General features: G+C 49.5%; 1 protein-coding gene across 3 annotated transcripts; it reads left to right on the forward strand.

Moving 5' to 3' along the window:
- Window positions 1-694: 694 nt before the first annotated feature.
- LOC119090305 (sideroflexin-1) lies at window positions 695-12,922 on the forward strand. 3 transcript variants are annotated; one of them, XM_037213088.1, is made up of 10 exons: window positions 695-757; window positions 3,193-3,362; window positions 3,977-4,144; window positions 4,638-4,736; window positions 5,156-5,231; window positions 6,320-6,405; window positions 7,786-7,913; window positions 9,653-9,732; window positions 12,009-12,113; window positions 12,558-12,922. In XM_037213088.1, exons 2-10 carry the CDS (start codon window positions 3,214-3,216, stop codon window positions 12,615-12,617), a joined length of 951 nt encoding a protein of 316 aa, XP_037068983.1. In that variant the 5' UTR covers window positions 695-757; window positions 3,193-3,213; the 3' UTR covers window positions 12,618-12,922. The 3 variants fall into 3 exon arrangements, with proteins under 3 accessions (XP_037068983.1, XP_037068985.1, XP_037068984.1); XM_037213090.1 differs by lacking the exon at window positions 7,786-7,913 and adding an exon at window positions 7,979-8,106; XM_037213089.1 differs by having other exon boundaries at window positions 704-757; window positions 3,200-3,362.
- The last annotated feature ends 1,751 nt before the right edge of the window (window positions 12,923-14,673 follow it).

Here is a 14,673-nt window from a genome sequence, read left to right on the forward strand (position 1 = left end):
TGTGTTAAAAGGTCACTGCGGGGAGAGTTTGACTTCGGACACTTGCGTTGGCGAGTATGCTATGTAAGGTGGCGCCCTTGTGTCTTAATTTGGGGGTCATGCAACGTAAGAAAGAAGGGTAGGGAACTAAAATGCCAAGAGTACCCATGAAAAGGTGAGTGACAGTCATTGGTGTTGTGTGTAGTTGCGTTACGCAGTAAATTAGTAGTGTTACAAAAAAACATTCAAAATGAGAGGGCCGAAATTGAAATTAACTGGAAATGGGGAGAAACACTCAACATGCGGATGGAATAGATGATGGTAACATCGGAACAGGGGCCACACTTCCAAACACCACTTTGTACGTAGTGTGTCGGCGGTAAGCCAGAGTTAGTTCGTGGTATGAAGTAAAGGGTAAGGAAAGAAGGGAAAGTATAGTTCAGAAACTTTCCAGTAAGCCCACACATCGAACGCACCGTCGGCATGCATGACGTCATGCAGTCCACCTGACAATCGTGCTGAGAACAAATCGAACAGACCCCAAAAATCCTGGCATAAGCGCTAGCCAAGTGTGACGTCATGAGTCATATGTCTTTATGATCACGGGATTTGACGTAGGTGAATACTGCACCGTGATTGGTGCTGACAAACGCGCTGACGACGATCGAACACGACCTTGGTAAGGATTTGTACTAAATGTTCTCGAGGATGTGCTGTCGTGCCTCACGCCGAGTGCTTATCTGGATATACTAAGGGGCGTCCCTGAAAAGCTTGCTTCGTGGGTATTTTATTACTACCTCTGTTCTTGAAGTACCTTGAAAATTATGTGCAACTGTGTACTTATCATAAGATGCACGAAACACGTAATACAAGCGATCGCTCATGTCTGTTACCGCGCGTGCGGCCGTCCCGGCGTTAAAAATGAACCTGGGGTGACGTCCTGAGGGTATCTTCGCTCAGAAGTACATGGTTGGGACAGAATCACTATCAGATGGATTAAAACGCCTTGAATCTAACCTTGAATGGTAGCGTTTTACAGTAATTTTAGTGGTTGATTATGAAAAGTGGCTGTCTGCCAGGACAAATCTTGGATTTTTAAAAAAAAGAATTGGTGCATTGACCTGACACAGGATTCCTGAATCAGTGGTGAATCCAGTGCTGAAGGTTCCATAGCAATCAGTGCCAGAATCTGAGATCTGAGTTGTTTGATTTGGATGTTAAATTGACTCACAAGTAAATAATCCATATTTAAACTAAAACTTAATGAGAAGTTGTTATATCCCATATTTAGAATCCATGTGATGACTACAAAAAAACATAACTAAGACACTAGCTGCCATCTACCTTCCTCTGCATCTCAAAAGATGAGCTCTTAAGGATGACCACAACTTGTAAGATTGATTGCTGTGAAGATTATTGTTGCTGAGAACTATGGGGCTATTTTACCAGTATCTCCTGATGTGTTGAACTTTTTGGCACAGCATGATAACTTTGAACTCATAATGCTGAAAACCAGGAGCTGAAGGTCATTTTTCATGATAAGGTAAAGTTATGACCATGGCCACAGAATTATGTGGACAAAGTCTAAAGAAATGTACCTCGGAAGAAGGATGGGTAAGGATTATGGGCTTTAGCCCCTGCCCCCCAAATGAAAAATCAAAAGTTCCACCCCTGCTCTGAAAAGCATTGTCAGCTGCAAGGTAGAGATCACAGGTGATACCATGATGAAATGTGATACTGAAGCTTCATGCATTGTGGTCATAGCTTCTGTGGTCATAGCTTCTTGTTCACACTGGCAGTTTTATCAGTTAGGGGGCAGCTATAAGAAGCTACATGAATGAAAATAGCCTTATTTCTCTCATTTAGCACTTAATTATTTTCTCAAACTCTTTGGGGATTTTAAACCTCATGCTAGCTTTTTAATTTCAAACCTATAAAACACTTTTTCCATCACTTTTGTTAATTGTCTGAGTTGTCAGTCATTATGAATCATCTGGGTGTTCCAGTGGGCAGAGGTATAGTGCACCATCCAACATCTTAAACTCCTCTCATTCTCTTTTAGATATGACTGCAGAAACAGACTCATGGATGGTCCCTTTGTGCACTATGGTGCTTGGCATGGGTGAAATGATAGAGCCACTTGGGCTTAAAATAATGCTGGTGAGGTGGTGTAAGTTAGGTACATACCTTATATAGTTGAACTTGTTTCTATAGCCTGTAGATGAATAATGAGTAATCCAGACTCTTGGCTGTTTCAGCAGCATTTCATCCAATAATCAGCAGCTGCTATCTCCATTCAGAACAGAATATTGACTGGATATTGATTTGTCCATAGATATTGGCTGCTATGGTGTCTTGTTTAGCCCTCAACTCTTCTTATGCCAAAACTAGGTTAATCAGTTATATTTTTGCTCCTTACTCAGATACCTCCAGAATGTTTGGGAGCATGGTGTGTTCAAGATGGGCATTTGGTCCTTACTCCTTTACTAAATTTATACATGCATTGATGTGCATGTAAATAAATGTCCACAGCCATAAGATAGAGTGAGTCATGTAAAATTTAAAAGATTAAAACCCTGAAAGGTCAGTTATACCAGTCAAGAAGTTTTTCCTTCATGTTATGTGTCAAAATGTTTTGTTTTAGCACAACACATTGTTTTGAACTAAATGTGTTAGCTCTGCCTATTTCGAAATCCTGCAGATGCACCTGTTTTGTATTTCAAAATCCTGCAGATGCACCCATTTTGGATTATCATAAAGAGGTCTATCACCTGGAGCTGTGCTTTCAGATGTGAGGGCCTGATGGTGATCTATTCCCAACAAACCATAACTGGAATATGTATGTTGCCAGGACAGGTCAGGTACAAAGAGGTGCAACTTTCCAATACAACTCAGTGAAGCTGCTTACCTGAAGTTTAAAACCAGACATCTATAACATCCTAACCCAACTCTATATTTGCTTATGCCTGTCATGGACTGCATACAAAGCAAGTCCATGTCTGAGCCCTCAGGCCACTGAGCACAAGTCTTTCCATGCCAGCGTGATCCCATTGGTGTCGTGACAGTGTCTCAGATCTCAGACTTACCCCCTTTGGTGAGTCTGGAATCATAGAACCATCTGTGAGATGCAAATGTACATAGCTGCCACACACAAAAGTCAGTTGCTATGCCATATGTTGGCCCTGCTGGTATACCTATGTGCCATATGTTCAGTTTTCAGGTCAGCAGGAAGCAATGGAGAAAATAAATTTGGACGCCCCAAGATGGGACCAGAGCACGTATCTTGGTCGTGCTAAACACTTCTTAATTATCACCAATCCTCTCAACGTGTTTGCAAGTTCTGCTGAGCTTGATGCTGCCAAAGACATTGTGACTAAATATAGGTGAGTTGCCAGGTAACTTTGTTCACTTGTAACTTTGTTCAAATCTATGAAGATCTTATGGGCACTTTGATGGTGGCTACCTCCACATAAGATCCCACAGATAATATTTTATGTCACAACATTGGATTCTTTGTTTTTATTGTCTTCAAGCATTTATTTGTCTTAGCTTGTTGCCACATCACTTACCATCAGTCAGCTGTTTTATATTGCATGGCAATTTGGACCATTCTGTTGAGAAATGTTAAGTACATTCAAAGCCCCAACCTTCCCTGTACAAGAATTGCAGGCACAGACACAACAACTCTGGTTGGCTGCTCATATATGCAAATGCAGAGGCGAGTAGTGTCACGTTCATCCAGCTCCTGTTTAGATAGGTGACCTGTGTTGTGCTGATCACTTCCCAAACATTAATGGCTGGAGTCATCTGTTAAGTTTTTGTCGCAAGACTAATAGGCATCGAGTTGTTGTTGATGAGTCATTGACAGTGGCATGTTGATGTATGTTGCTCCAGTGAGTGTTCAGTGACCATTTGCTTGCTCTGCTGGGGTGGTTTGTGTGCTGCGTCGCGATGCGCGGTGTGGGCTGTAACACCGGGCGTCTGCTCTCTGGACCAGGGCTGGTGAGCAACTGAAGCTATCCACCGACGACCTATGGCGGGCCAAGACGCTGTACGACTCGGCCTTCCACCCGGACACGGGCGAGAAGATGCTGCTGGTGGGCCGCATGTCGGCGCAGGTGCCCTGCAACATGTCCATCACCGGCTGCATGATGACGTTCTACAGGCGAGTGTTGTACCCATATGGGTAACTGCACAGCAGTCGATGCATCGGGTGAAGCTGCCCGATGTCCACAGGCTTTTGCCTTGCACTGCCTATTATGGGCTAGGCTTTTGCCTGCTTGGTAATAAGCTTTGTCCTACTCGGCTTGTTACCCATGCTGTTTGTTTCAGCTGATATCAGTTTCTTGGGGGACAAAATGTTGAGTTTGTTTTATTTTAGTGTCTCCATCTCACTAAATTTTTAGGAATATATATACATATATATATATATATATATATATATATATATATATATATATATATATATATATATGATATGCATAGTTTGAGCAAGGGATGGTACAGATACATCAGCTGCCCCACAGTTTGAAGAGCTGGTCCCAATGTCTAACATATGATAAACCATGCAAGCTGGATGTGTTGTCCAGTGTTGTTTCAGCGAGATGTTTTGTTCTCTGACTGCTTGAAGTGTCCCAAACATTTGCTTGTCTTTGCAGGACTACCCCGGCCGTTGTATTCTGGCAGTGGGTCAACCAGTCTTTCAACGCTCTGGTCAACTACACGAACCGCAGCGGCGATTCGCCCATCTCTGCCAAGTCAGTTGCGGTTATTCTGCGTGGGCCTTTGACATGTGTTTCTGTTTTGTTGGCTGAAAACGACTGTTTGCCATTGAAAAGGATCTGTACTAAGTTTGCTGTTGCAGAGTGAATATTAATGTAACTAGTCCAAGCTGCCCATCACTAACCAGATTGAGTTGTCATCGAAAGCAGGAGCTGCGGTGCAGTAAGATGTGTGCTGTTGCCTTCGCGTCGGTCACTGTTTGCTATCGGCACCGCGTGAGAGGCCCATTGGAGGCATTTACTAATCGTTTATGCCGCCGGACTATTGCTTTACTTGAAGTGGTGCCAGGCATAACAGTAAGCCATCGGCCTTTTTGGTACATCGCCGCTCACTAGCGTGTAAAACGTTTCACTTGCGTTTGTAAGCTGACATCAGCGTTTTGTGCCGCTCGCAGGCAGCTGGGCACGTCATACGTGTTGGCGACCGGTGGAGCCCTAACCACCGCGCTGGGACTTAACAGCCTTGTGAAGGTGCGTGTTAGAGACGGACAAGACCCCTTGTGTTGCGTTACTCTCGTTCCATTGCATCGTTATTTAGCACTGGGTCCGACGCGAGCATTACGGCGTTGCGTTGGGTGCCACCAATTAAAACATGGTTCGTCACCTGTGTTAAGGAATTCTCTCATAAATATGAAGATACTTTGCTACGAAATGTTATATAGCTACTGTAACACTGAAGCTGTAGTAAAACAATTGCTCCAACCCCAGGACATTTTCATGAGCTAAACGGAGTATCATGCCTTTTTGTGATTCTCACGTATTGCTACATCAGATGCATACAAATTGATATGTAATACCAGTTTTCGCGAAATCTCTGAACGGCTCAGGATTTTTATTAGAATTTGCTGACCCAGTAGGAAAAATCTCATTTGACCACCTTCTCACCACTATGAAAGTCGTACATTTCATTTGCCATCCTTTTTCCGATGTGTGTTCTTAAATATGTTCACCACACCAATTTGTCAAGGGGTTTGTTTGATAACTGCTTTGAAAGCTTGAAACACGGTTTAGGCAAAAAGATGTGTGAACATGAAGTTTTATGCTGCGAATTCAACGAAACGTCACACTATGGCTTTGGTTTCTCCCCTATTGCGTTAACCATAGTGGCTCTTCGAGGCGCGCTTTGGGTTTGGGAATGGGAGCATCACACGTTCATGTGACTCATTGGTTCAAACTTCAGCCATTGCGCTTCTCGGTAACGGGTCCTCGTCCGTTGGGCCAATGGCAATCGTTCTTTTATCCACACCACTAGAGGTGCGCACGGTCGTTATGACGGCGATGGTCGTGACTGCAGAGAAGAGGAGTGCTAGAAAACGGCTAAATATCATATCTTTATTATGTCTTGATGGTGCTGCAGCAACGTTAGCCAGCGCTGTTATTAGATGCGACTAATCTTGAGGTTTCACTGGACTGTATTTCTCAAATATGTCCCAAACGTGGGACACGCCCTTTGAGAAAGAAGTTTCGCAATAGTGGAGCAAGTTTGCAGTGATCCAGACTTTTCCAGCGCGTGATGTACAATCTCCAGCCGTGTTACCAGATGTCCGACTTGTTGCCAGACGGCGCCTCCACTGGTGGGAAAGCTGGTACCGTTTGCCGCGGTTGCAGCAGCCAACTGTGTCAACATACCCATGATGAGGTCCAAGTAAGTATCGCTTGCATGGAAAATACAGATGGATGGTGTTGGTTACCGGTTAGCTCTTTTTGCTCTTTATTTGAGACCTTCACTAGTTTGCGTGCGTGCGTGTAGATGTGTGTGTGTGCGTGTTTAATTGTGTTCTGTTCTGTATATAACTGTTACGTGGGCAATCAGGAAGAGCTGGTGAGCCAAAGCTAGCAAATCAGCCTCACTCATTCTTTGATGACTATTAGCATGCGTAACCTAATGAGGGACAGTCCCCGACTACTTGGGTCAACCCAGGCAGCGCCACGCGGCATCCCCAGGTACCTGACTCATTGATTGTCACCAAACAGTGACCTGGTAAGCGCCCTCGGGTTTTGACCCTGCAGGTGTCCGCAGGTAGCTGATCCGATGGGCGTGACAGTGTGGTTGGCTCATTGAGCATCCCCAGACGGCCTACCCAGTGAGCATACTCAGACAACCCACCCAGTAAGCATCCCCAGACAGCTTACCCAGTGAGCGTCCTGAGACAGCTTACCCAATGAGCATCCCCACACAGTTTATCCAGTGAACATCCCTAGACAGCTTACCCAGTGAGCATCTCCAGACAGCTGACACATTGAGCATATTCAGACAACCTACCCAGCGAGCATCCCCAAACAGCCTACCCAGTGAGCCTCCTCAAACAGCTCATCCAGTGAGCATCCCCAGACAGCTCACCCAGTGGGCATACCCAGACAGTTTACCCAGCGAGCATCCCCAGACAGCTCACCCAGTGGGCATACCCAGACAGTTTATCCAGTGAACATCCCTAGACAGCTTACCCAGTGAGCATCTCCAGACAGCTGACACATTAAGCATATTCAGGCAACCTACCCAGTGAGCATCCCCAGACAGCCTACCCAGTGAGCCTCCTCAAACAGCTCATCCAGTGAGCATCCCCAGACAGCTCACCCAGTGGGCATACCCAGACAGTTTACCCAGTGAGCATCCCCAGACAGCTTACTCAGTGAGCATCCCCAGACAGCTGACACATTGAGCATATTCAGACAACCCAGTGAGCATGCCCAGACAGCTTACCCAGTGAGCCTCTTCAGACAGCTCACCCAGTGGGCATACCCAGACAGTTTACCCAGTGAGCATCCCCAGACAGCTTACTCAGTGGGCATCCCCAGACAGCTGACATATTGAGCATATTCAGACAACCCAGTGAGCATCCCCAGGCAGCTTACCCAGTGAGCCTCTTCAGACAGCTTACCCAGTGAGCCTCTTCAGACAGCTCACCCAGTGAGCATCCCCAGGCAGCTCACCCAGTGAGCGTCCCCAGGCGGCTGACCCGTTGAGCGTGCCCCTGTCGGCTGCCCCAGCTCCGGCCGTCGGTGCCTGACCCGCCAGCGTTGGCAGGGAGCTGACCGACGGCATCACGCTGGTGGACGCCGACGGCGCCCGGGTGGGCCAGTCGCGGGCGGCGGCGCGCGAGGCCATCACCATGGTGACCGTCAGCCGCATCCTGATGGCGGCGCCGGGCATGGGTGAGTCCGCCGGCGTCCCTGCCCCGACCCCGGTCCACTGATGCCGTCCGTCGCCTGTCCTGCAGAGAGATAGCGGACGGCATTCAGCTGTTTGACGCCGACGGCAATAGCGTGGGCCGCTCGCCGCGCACCGGCCGCTGGGCCATCGCCATGGTCATCGTGTCGCGTATAGGCATGGCCGTGCCGTCCATGGGTACGCGCCGACCGGCCGGCCGGACGGCCAGGCCCGCCGCCGGTGATGCGTGGCCTGGCCGCATGCGTAGCGTAGCTGTCTGCGTGTCTGGTAGTTGGGCCCGCCGCGACGCGCACCACGAGTTGCTTGTCTGATACTTATGGTTCGGCGTTGCTGTTGATCCGTGTTGCCTGAAGCATCACCACCCCCTGCCGCCCCGCCACCTCACTTAGGTAGTCGGACCAATGTGGTTGGTGTGAGCGGAAAGCACTATAATATTGTGTTTGCTTGCATGTCAATTCCACGACGTAGTTGTGCACAAGAAGTCTGCATGAATGTTCTGTCTGCAAGTGTGCTAGAAATGCATGCATGTGCTATCATTAATTGTTCATAAAGGTGCCGCTGATTTCCGAAAATCTTACAACCCGCGCACCTAGAGATGCAGAGTTTACTTATTCGCTCGCCGTGCGCTATAAACGTTCCCTCACGTTCGTAGTTTTGTCTCGTCTCAAAATGTTGACCCGATGAGCGTATGGGACGTTTAGCATTTTAGGGTGCAAAATGTCCTTAAAATGTGTTGAATGTTCAATGTTTAGTGCTCAAAATATCCGGAGTGATACCGGTTTCCTTAAGATTAAAACGCGCAACACTGAATTTCTGGAAAATCATCTAAGCAAACACCATACTTTCATATGCGTTGCATATATCCTGTCTATATAATTTGGCGGTTTCTAACTGAACTTATTACGTGCCAGCTCCCTGCCTCCTTGTCTCTTTTCTGATACCCGCGTTTTTTCAACCACTACTGAGGGATTTGCAGGAATAGTGGTTTGTGGATAGGTATTTGAAAGAACGCGGGGCGTAGTTTACCTGTTGAGTGTGTCTACGTAGTCTGTTTTGTTTAAACCCAAACGCCTCGTAATATCATCAAGAACGTATTAATTGAAATCGTGACGTAGAAAGTGGTTTGGTCTGTTCACAATCCGCCGGGAACAAAAATGTTCGTGCTTCGGCCAGAGAAGAATCATTACGTATGAATTATGCCCTGCCTGTAGTGACGCGTCTTAATCAGTCATGGTGCGTGTGCCGCGTGTGTGAAGATGGCTTTGTCACTCAGCGGACATGCACACTGTGTTAGAGCGAAGGCGCCCGGCGCCGTGCCGTGCCGGTGTTGTGGTGCTCGCCGTCTCCCCATCGGCACGCCCGGGGAGCCCGGCCGACCGCTCCGCTTGCTGGGGCGGTCCGGTGCGGCAGGCCCCTGTCGAGATGGTCTGGCCGGAACTTGCAGATAAACGGTAACCGGTGTTGAGGTCTGGCTTGCGGCGGCTGTCGGTAATCGTTGGATTGTTCAACTCTGGATGAAGTCCTATGTTTGGTTACCGCTTGCATTGAAGGAATTTACGTTGAATTCAAAATGTCATGTTTTTTAATATCGTCCTTGTTTATACCAAGGTCTCAATATATCGTGTCATTTGCGATATCCGCATCTATTTAGGTTGGCGCGGCGCGGGGCAAGGTGTTCGGCTTCTCTATCATGCTTGTCAGACAAACACTGGCCTCCTTACAGTTGGTAGCCCGATCATCATGAATCACCTGGAGAAGCGCGGCTTCATCAAGCGATATCCGTACTTGAACGCGCCTCTGCAGGTAAGGACACCGCCCATATTCCCCTCCACTCACTGCGGCACGATAGGAAACGGGCGGTGAAATTGCGAATGTAGGAGTGCGTCACCACGAGACAGCACGTGCCAACTGTGGGGCTGGTTTCATTATCGTGTTATTTGATATCTGTAGGGGCGCACGGGAATGTCAATGGCAGTTAACGGAGCGGCGAATGATTGCGCCTCGAAGGTGCAGCGGCCATTATTAGGTGGCTCTCGTGCGTATCGATCCGAGGGGCTGCACGCTGACCGCGCGCACACCCGGAACGACGCGGCGGCGTACGGCGTACGCCCCGGACCGGACCCCCGGGCGTGCGGCCCGCGGCCCGTTGCGAAAGCCTCTGGCGGTATTCATCCGGCAAGGGCATGCCATGCGTGATGGTCTGCCCTCCCTTCCCCTGTTTAGGTTCACGCCTGGTGTTTTATATTGCGAATACTGGGTGGTGTGATCGATGGCAAGTTTTTGCCGGTGCACGGGCAAACGGGGTTGTAGTTTGCAAGCTAATGTGCACTTCCGATATTTTGTCACCAGCCTTTTTGCATTTGGTGTTCGACGTGTCACGTGTATGTCTCTAAGATGTAGGTAGGCACGTGCGGAAGCGCGTGCTGAATCAATAGTGCTACGGATAACAGCGTTCACCCCACTCACCCTTTGATGTGGTTGGTGAATTCTGCTGAGATCAGACACCAAGCTACCCGATAGTCATCCTGTCGTGATCCGCCTTTGCATGTAACGCTCCCCTGATCCCTGCAGGAGTTTCGATGATTTCCGTGTTAATCAAGCATCATTTCCCGTATGTGCGCCGACATCATACTGGTGCGAACTTGGGTCATATTTGGTCATTTATAAACTGGTGTGTGCCTGCTGGAGTAATTTAACAGAAGCGTGCTTGTTGGACTTGTTTGCTGTGCCATATAGGAATGTGGTTTGGAATCTGGCTTGGAATGCTTCTGATTTTCCAAACCACTGTGGACTTGAAAGACGGGGTCAAAGCAGAAACCTGGCTGGGTATAAAAAGGACAAGTTTCCGTGTGGTCTAAGCCTTGGCGGTATCAGGTATCTTTTTTAAAGTCCAACCGGAGTGAGGCGTTCTATTAGATTCAAATTATATTTTGTATTATATTTTATACCATCGGATGCGAATTAAGACGAGTATTTTATGAGGACCAGGCCGTAGTCTGGCCTGGTCTGAGTCGTGCCTGGTTATCAGACTGGAACGGGCCCTTGTCAGACTGGGACGGGCCCCTGTCAGGCTGGAACGGGCCCTTGTCAGACTGGAACGGGCCCTTATCAGACTGGGGCGGGCCCCTGTCAGGCTGGAACGGGCCCTTGTCAGACTGGAACGGGCCCTTATCAGACTGGGGCGGGTCCTTGTCAGACTGAAACGGGCCCTTGTCAGACTGGAACGGAACGGGCTCTTGTCAGACTGGAACGGGCCCTTGTCAGACTGGAACGGGCCCTTGTCAGACTGGAACGGGCCCTTGTCAGACTGGAACGGGCCCTTGTCAGACTGGAACGGGCCCTTGTCAGACTGAAACGGGCTCTTGTCAGACTGACCTCGATGGCGAAATATGGAGTTGATGAATCGGAGAATTCAGGTGAACCAACATTTGAATAGGGCGTTAGCGTCATGTCTTAATGCAAAAAATATATTCTCGAAATCATCACCAATGAGCACGAGCAACGCGTGAGTGTTGAAATACACAGTGCTCTTGTAAGGTATGTGTGTATCAAAGTCTTGAGATATTGTTATCCACCCGATGACTGCTGTTATTTGGTTATCCTGTATCCGGCAGGATATCAGAATTTACTGTCCGGTTTATAACCAATGCTTTTGATCATATGCATTTAGGTACCTGATTGTCATCTTTGTTTTTGTTTTTAGGCTTGTAAATGTCTGGGCCAGGGCTTGCTTCAAGGAGTTGGTTGCTGTGTTTATCGCGGTTGAGTTGTGGCTTTACGTGGAGGCGCGGCTTACTGGTGGACTCGACAGCAATGCTCAGTGGCGGAGTAAGGTTGTGCACAAATTGAATATGGGTTTACAAGGTGCATGAAAATGCGCATCGGCGTTTATAACTCGGACCGGCGAACTGTCATCCAGATGGATGTGTGCAGCCCTTCTTCAGCAAAGGAATCGAAAGGGGCGCGGTACTTTCCATAGGTAGTTGATAATCGATGCTCCGGTTGTCATGGATACCTGTCGTCGTCGTCGTTCCCCCGTGCACCGCGTTTGAGCGGCCCCATCACCTGCTGTCCGCCAGGTGCTGCTGTGCGGCTTCTTCCTGACGTTCGCCACGCCGCTGTGCTGCGCGCTGTTCCCGCAGCGTTCGTCGGTGGCCGTGTCCCGGCTTGAGCCCGAGGTCCAGGTGGGTGCCTGCCGAGCGCTCCAGCGCTGCCAGCACCGCCGATAGGCCGGCCCGGTCAGCGGCGGCACGTGCTGCTCTGTGGCGCCGCCGCGGCTGAGCGCTGAATGCTCTGAGGAGGCGACTGGGTCGTGTGATGCCGAGACCGCGTCTTGGAAATGGGTGCCCGTAGTTGGCGGGCTCGTTTGACGGAGCTCACGACCCCGTACCACGGAAGCCTGCCATCGGATGACCGCCACTGTTTGAAGTTATCTTGTTGTGTCGATTCGATTGTAAGCAGAAAATTGTGCCGAAATTGTACCGTTTTTCAGTGTTGCAGCGCAGTGTTTTTTGCTCGTGACGTCCATTTTCTAGTGGACTTGCTTGTCATGGCTTGACTTGTTCTTGCCACGTCCACACCTGTCTTTTGAGTTTTGGTAACTGCCGAACGGCCTGCGTGCGTTGCAGGAGGCGATCAACAAGCTGCCGAACCCGCCTACAGTCGTGTACTACAACAAAGGCTTGTAGACGGCCGAGCCGCTGCTGCCGGGGCCGTCAGCGGGCCAGGAGCGGAGCCGCTGACCGCTGGCCGCTGGCTGCTGGCCGCTGGCTGCTGGCCGCTGGCTGCTCTGGTCGGTCACCGTTCGCCAGCGCCGCTGGTGCCGGCGACATCAGGCTGGACGGACGGCTGACGAGCTTAGATCGGTTTTGTGGGACGGAATTATGTACGTGTGGGACGTAGTGGTACGTGCGGCCGTAGGTCGCCATCGGGCTGTACATGTTCGCGTTCGTTAGTGCTGGTCAGAAGCATCCAGATTAGACTAGCTTACGTCTTAAACATGCTAGCACTGCTAACAGAGCCACATCAGATGTGTTGTGTTCAATGCAAATTCTGTTGGCTGGTTGCGCTGCTGAGTCTATCGCATTGAACTTGGGAGTTGGCTCAGATTTGAGAAAATTGGATCTCGTGAAATCGCCGTAATGCCACCCGAGGCCGCCAGTGACGTAATTGCTCGCGCCCTGGCAACTTCGTTGTAATCTGTGAGATGAGGCACCCCGCGAACGGTGCAACTGGCGTATTCACTCTGGCTGTTGCGTCAGAGCGGTGGTCCGGAAGGCGGCGCGATTGGGGCCCACGCAACGTACGTGCTCAGGGGCGGTGCAATATCTTGTTCTCGTCGACCATTCAACTGCCAGTACGCCCGCGCGGCCGGCCGCGCGTGCACCCAAACACCACTGGAAGGTTAAGGGGGTGTGAGCCATCGCGAGCTGTGCAGTGGAGAAATCTCTGTAGAGTCGTGGGTGTGTCAGATGGTAACCGCTCGTGGTATCTTGCGTTGTTAAGGTACCGAATGTTGGGAGGAAAGACGCCCAGTATGGCATTGCGTTCGAATGGGAGAGGCCTTCCTGAAGGCTCATAACAGCGTTTGTGTTAGTTCTGTGTTTCAACGCAGCCGCTCGTTAGATCATGTAAAATCGCTAGTCAAAGTGAGTTTGTTCCGAACGAGTTGTGCGCCGACGAAGTCTTCCGAGCTCATCCGTACCTCAGTGAGATGCGGGCGCTCATTAGTGCGATCGGCCGTGGCGTAGTGTTCTGTAGCGCCAGTGCTCCTTTGACTGCAGCATCGGATGTGTGCCGCGCGTCGCTCGGGAGACGTTTCGCGAGTTGCTGCGCTTCTGAGGGGGAGGAGGGGAGACTTCGGATGGTAGTTGAAGAAGGCTTTGCAGGCCCGTACACACAGATCCATGGCAGCAATAACCACAGAAAGCTGGTCGGTTAGGCGCCCCTTGCAGAGACGTTCACTTAAATTTGTTGTAAGTCGCGTGGTGGCGTCTCTGAAATGTGCATGGGTGCCCCTACCGTTACCAGCGGGGCCGAAATATGTCGCGGTTTCGTACATCAGCTCGTAAATACGGCTGCGTCTCGTCGAACTCGGGCGATAGAGTCCCAAGCAACAGAGCCAGTGTCGCCCGTCATATATTTGTACTCGTGTCCTGACATAACCCCATGAAAAGGTCTGCATTTATGTTGGAGGTTTTGTTAGTATGGTGGCGTTTAGTTGGCATGATCATATCCTGATAACTACAGTGCGGGTTCCGGCATTTTCGGTTGTTAGTGGGTGGTACGGACAGCATGTGTGGTGCAATACATACAAACGCACATGATGCCAAAGTGGTCTTGATGTGTTGAGAGGCGGCAGCGGAATGGGGCGCGGAGACTGGTGTTATCGGCGAAGGCTCTTGGGCCACTCACGAGAAAATCCTGCTCTATGTGAAGTAGGCTTACCATACAGTGAATGTGCTGTCCTTAATGGTGGCATTGCGTAGAAATGCGTGTGCGTGACAACCGCAAACACCTGTTTGAAACATGCTGCTTTGGCGGGGGAAGTGTCTCACGTATAGGAAGACACGTTTGAACAACCGGCAACCAACAGATCAAACGTGTGGGCGAGAGCAGGTAACGAAGCGCTGCGTAAATTTACGCATGCCCAAGCGACGAAGATAAAAAGTCAAAGTAAAAAAGCGCTTGTGGGCTTAGAGGGACGGCGTAAAACTTATTTGTAGTCCCTTCTTAATATTTCGT

Source organism: Pollicipes pollicipes, unplaced genomic scaffold (assembly GCF_011947565.3).
Source record: "Pollicipes pollicipes isolate AB1234 unplaced genomic scaffold, Ppol_2.1 Scaffold_3087;HRSCAF=3621_pilon_pilon_pilon, whole genome shotgun sequence".
Classification (NCBI taxonomy): domain Eukaryota; kingdom Metazoa; phylum Arthropoda; class Thecostraca; order Pollicipedomorpha; family Pollicipedidae; genus Pollicipes; species Pollicipes pollicipes.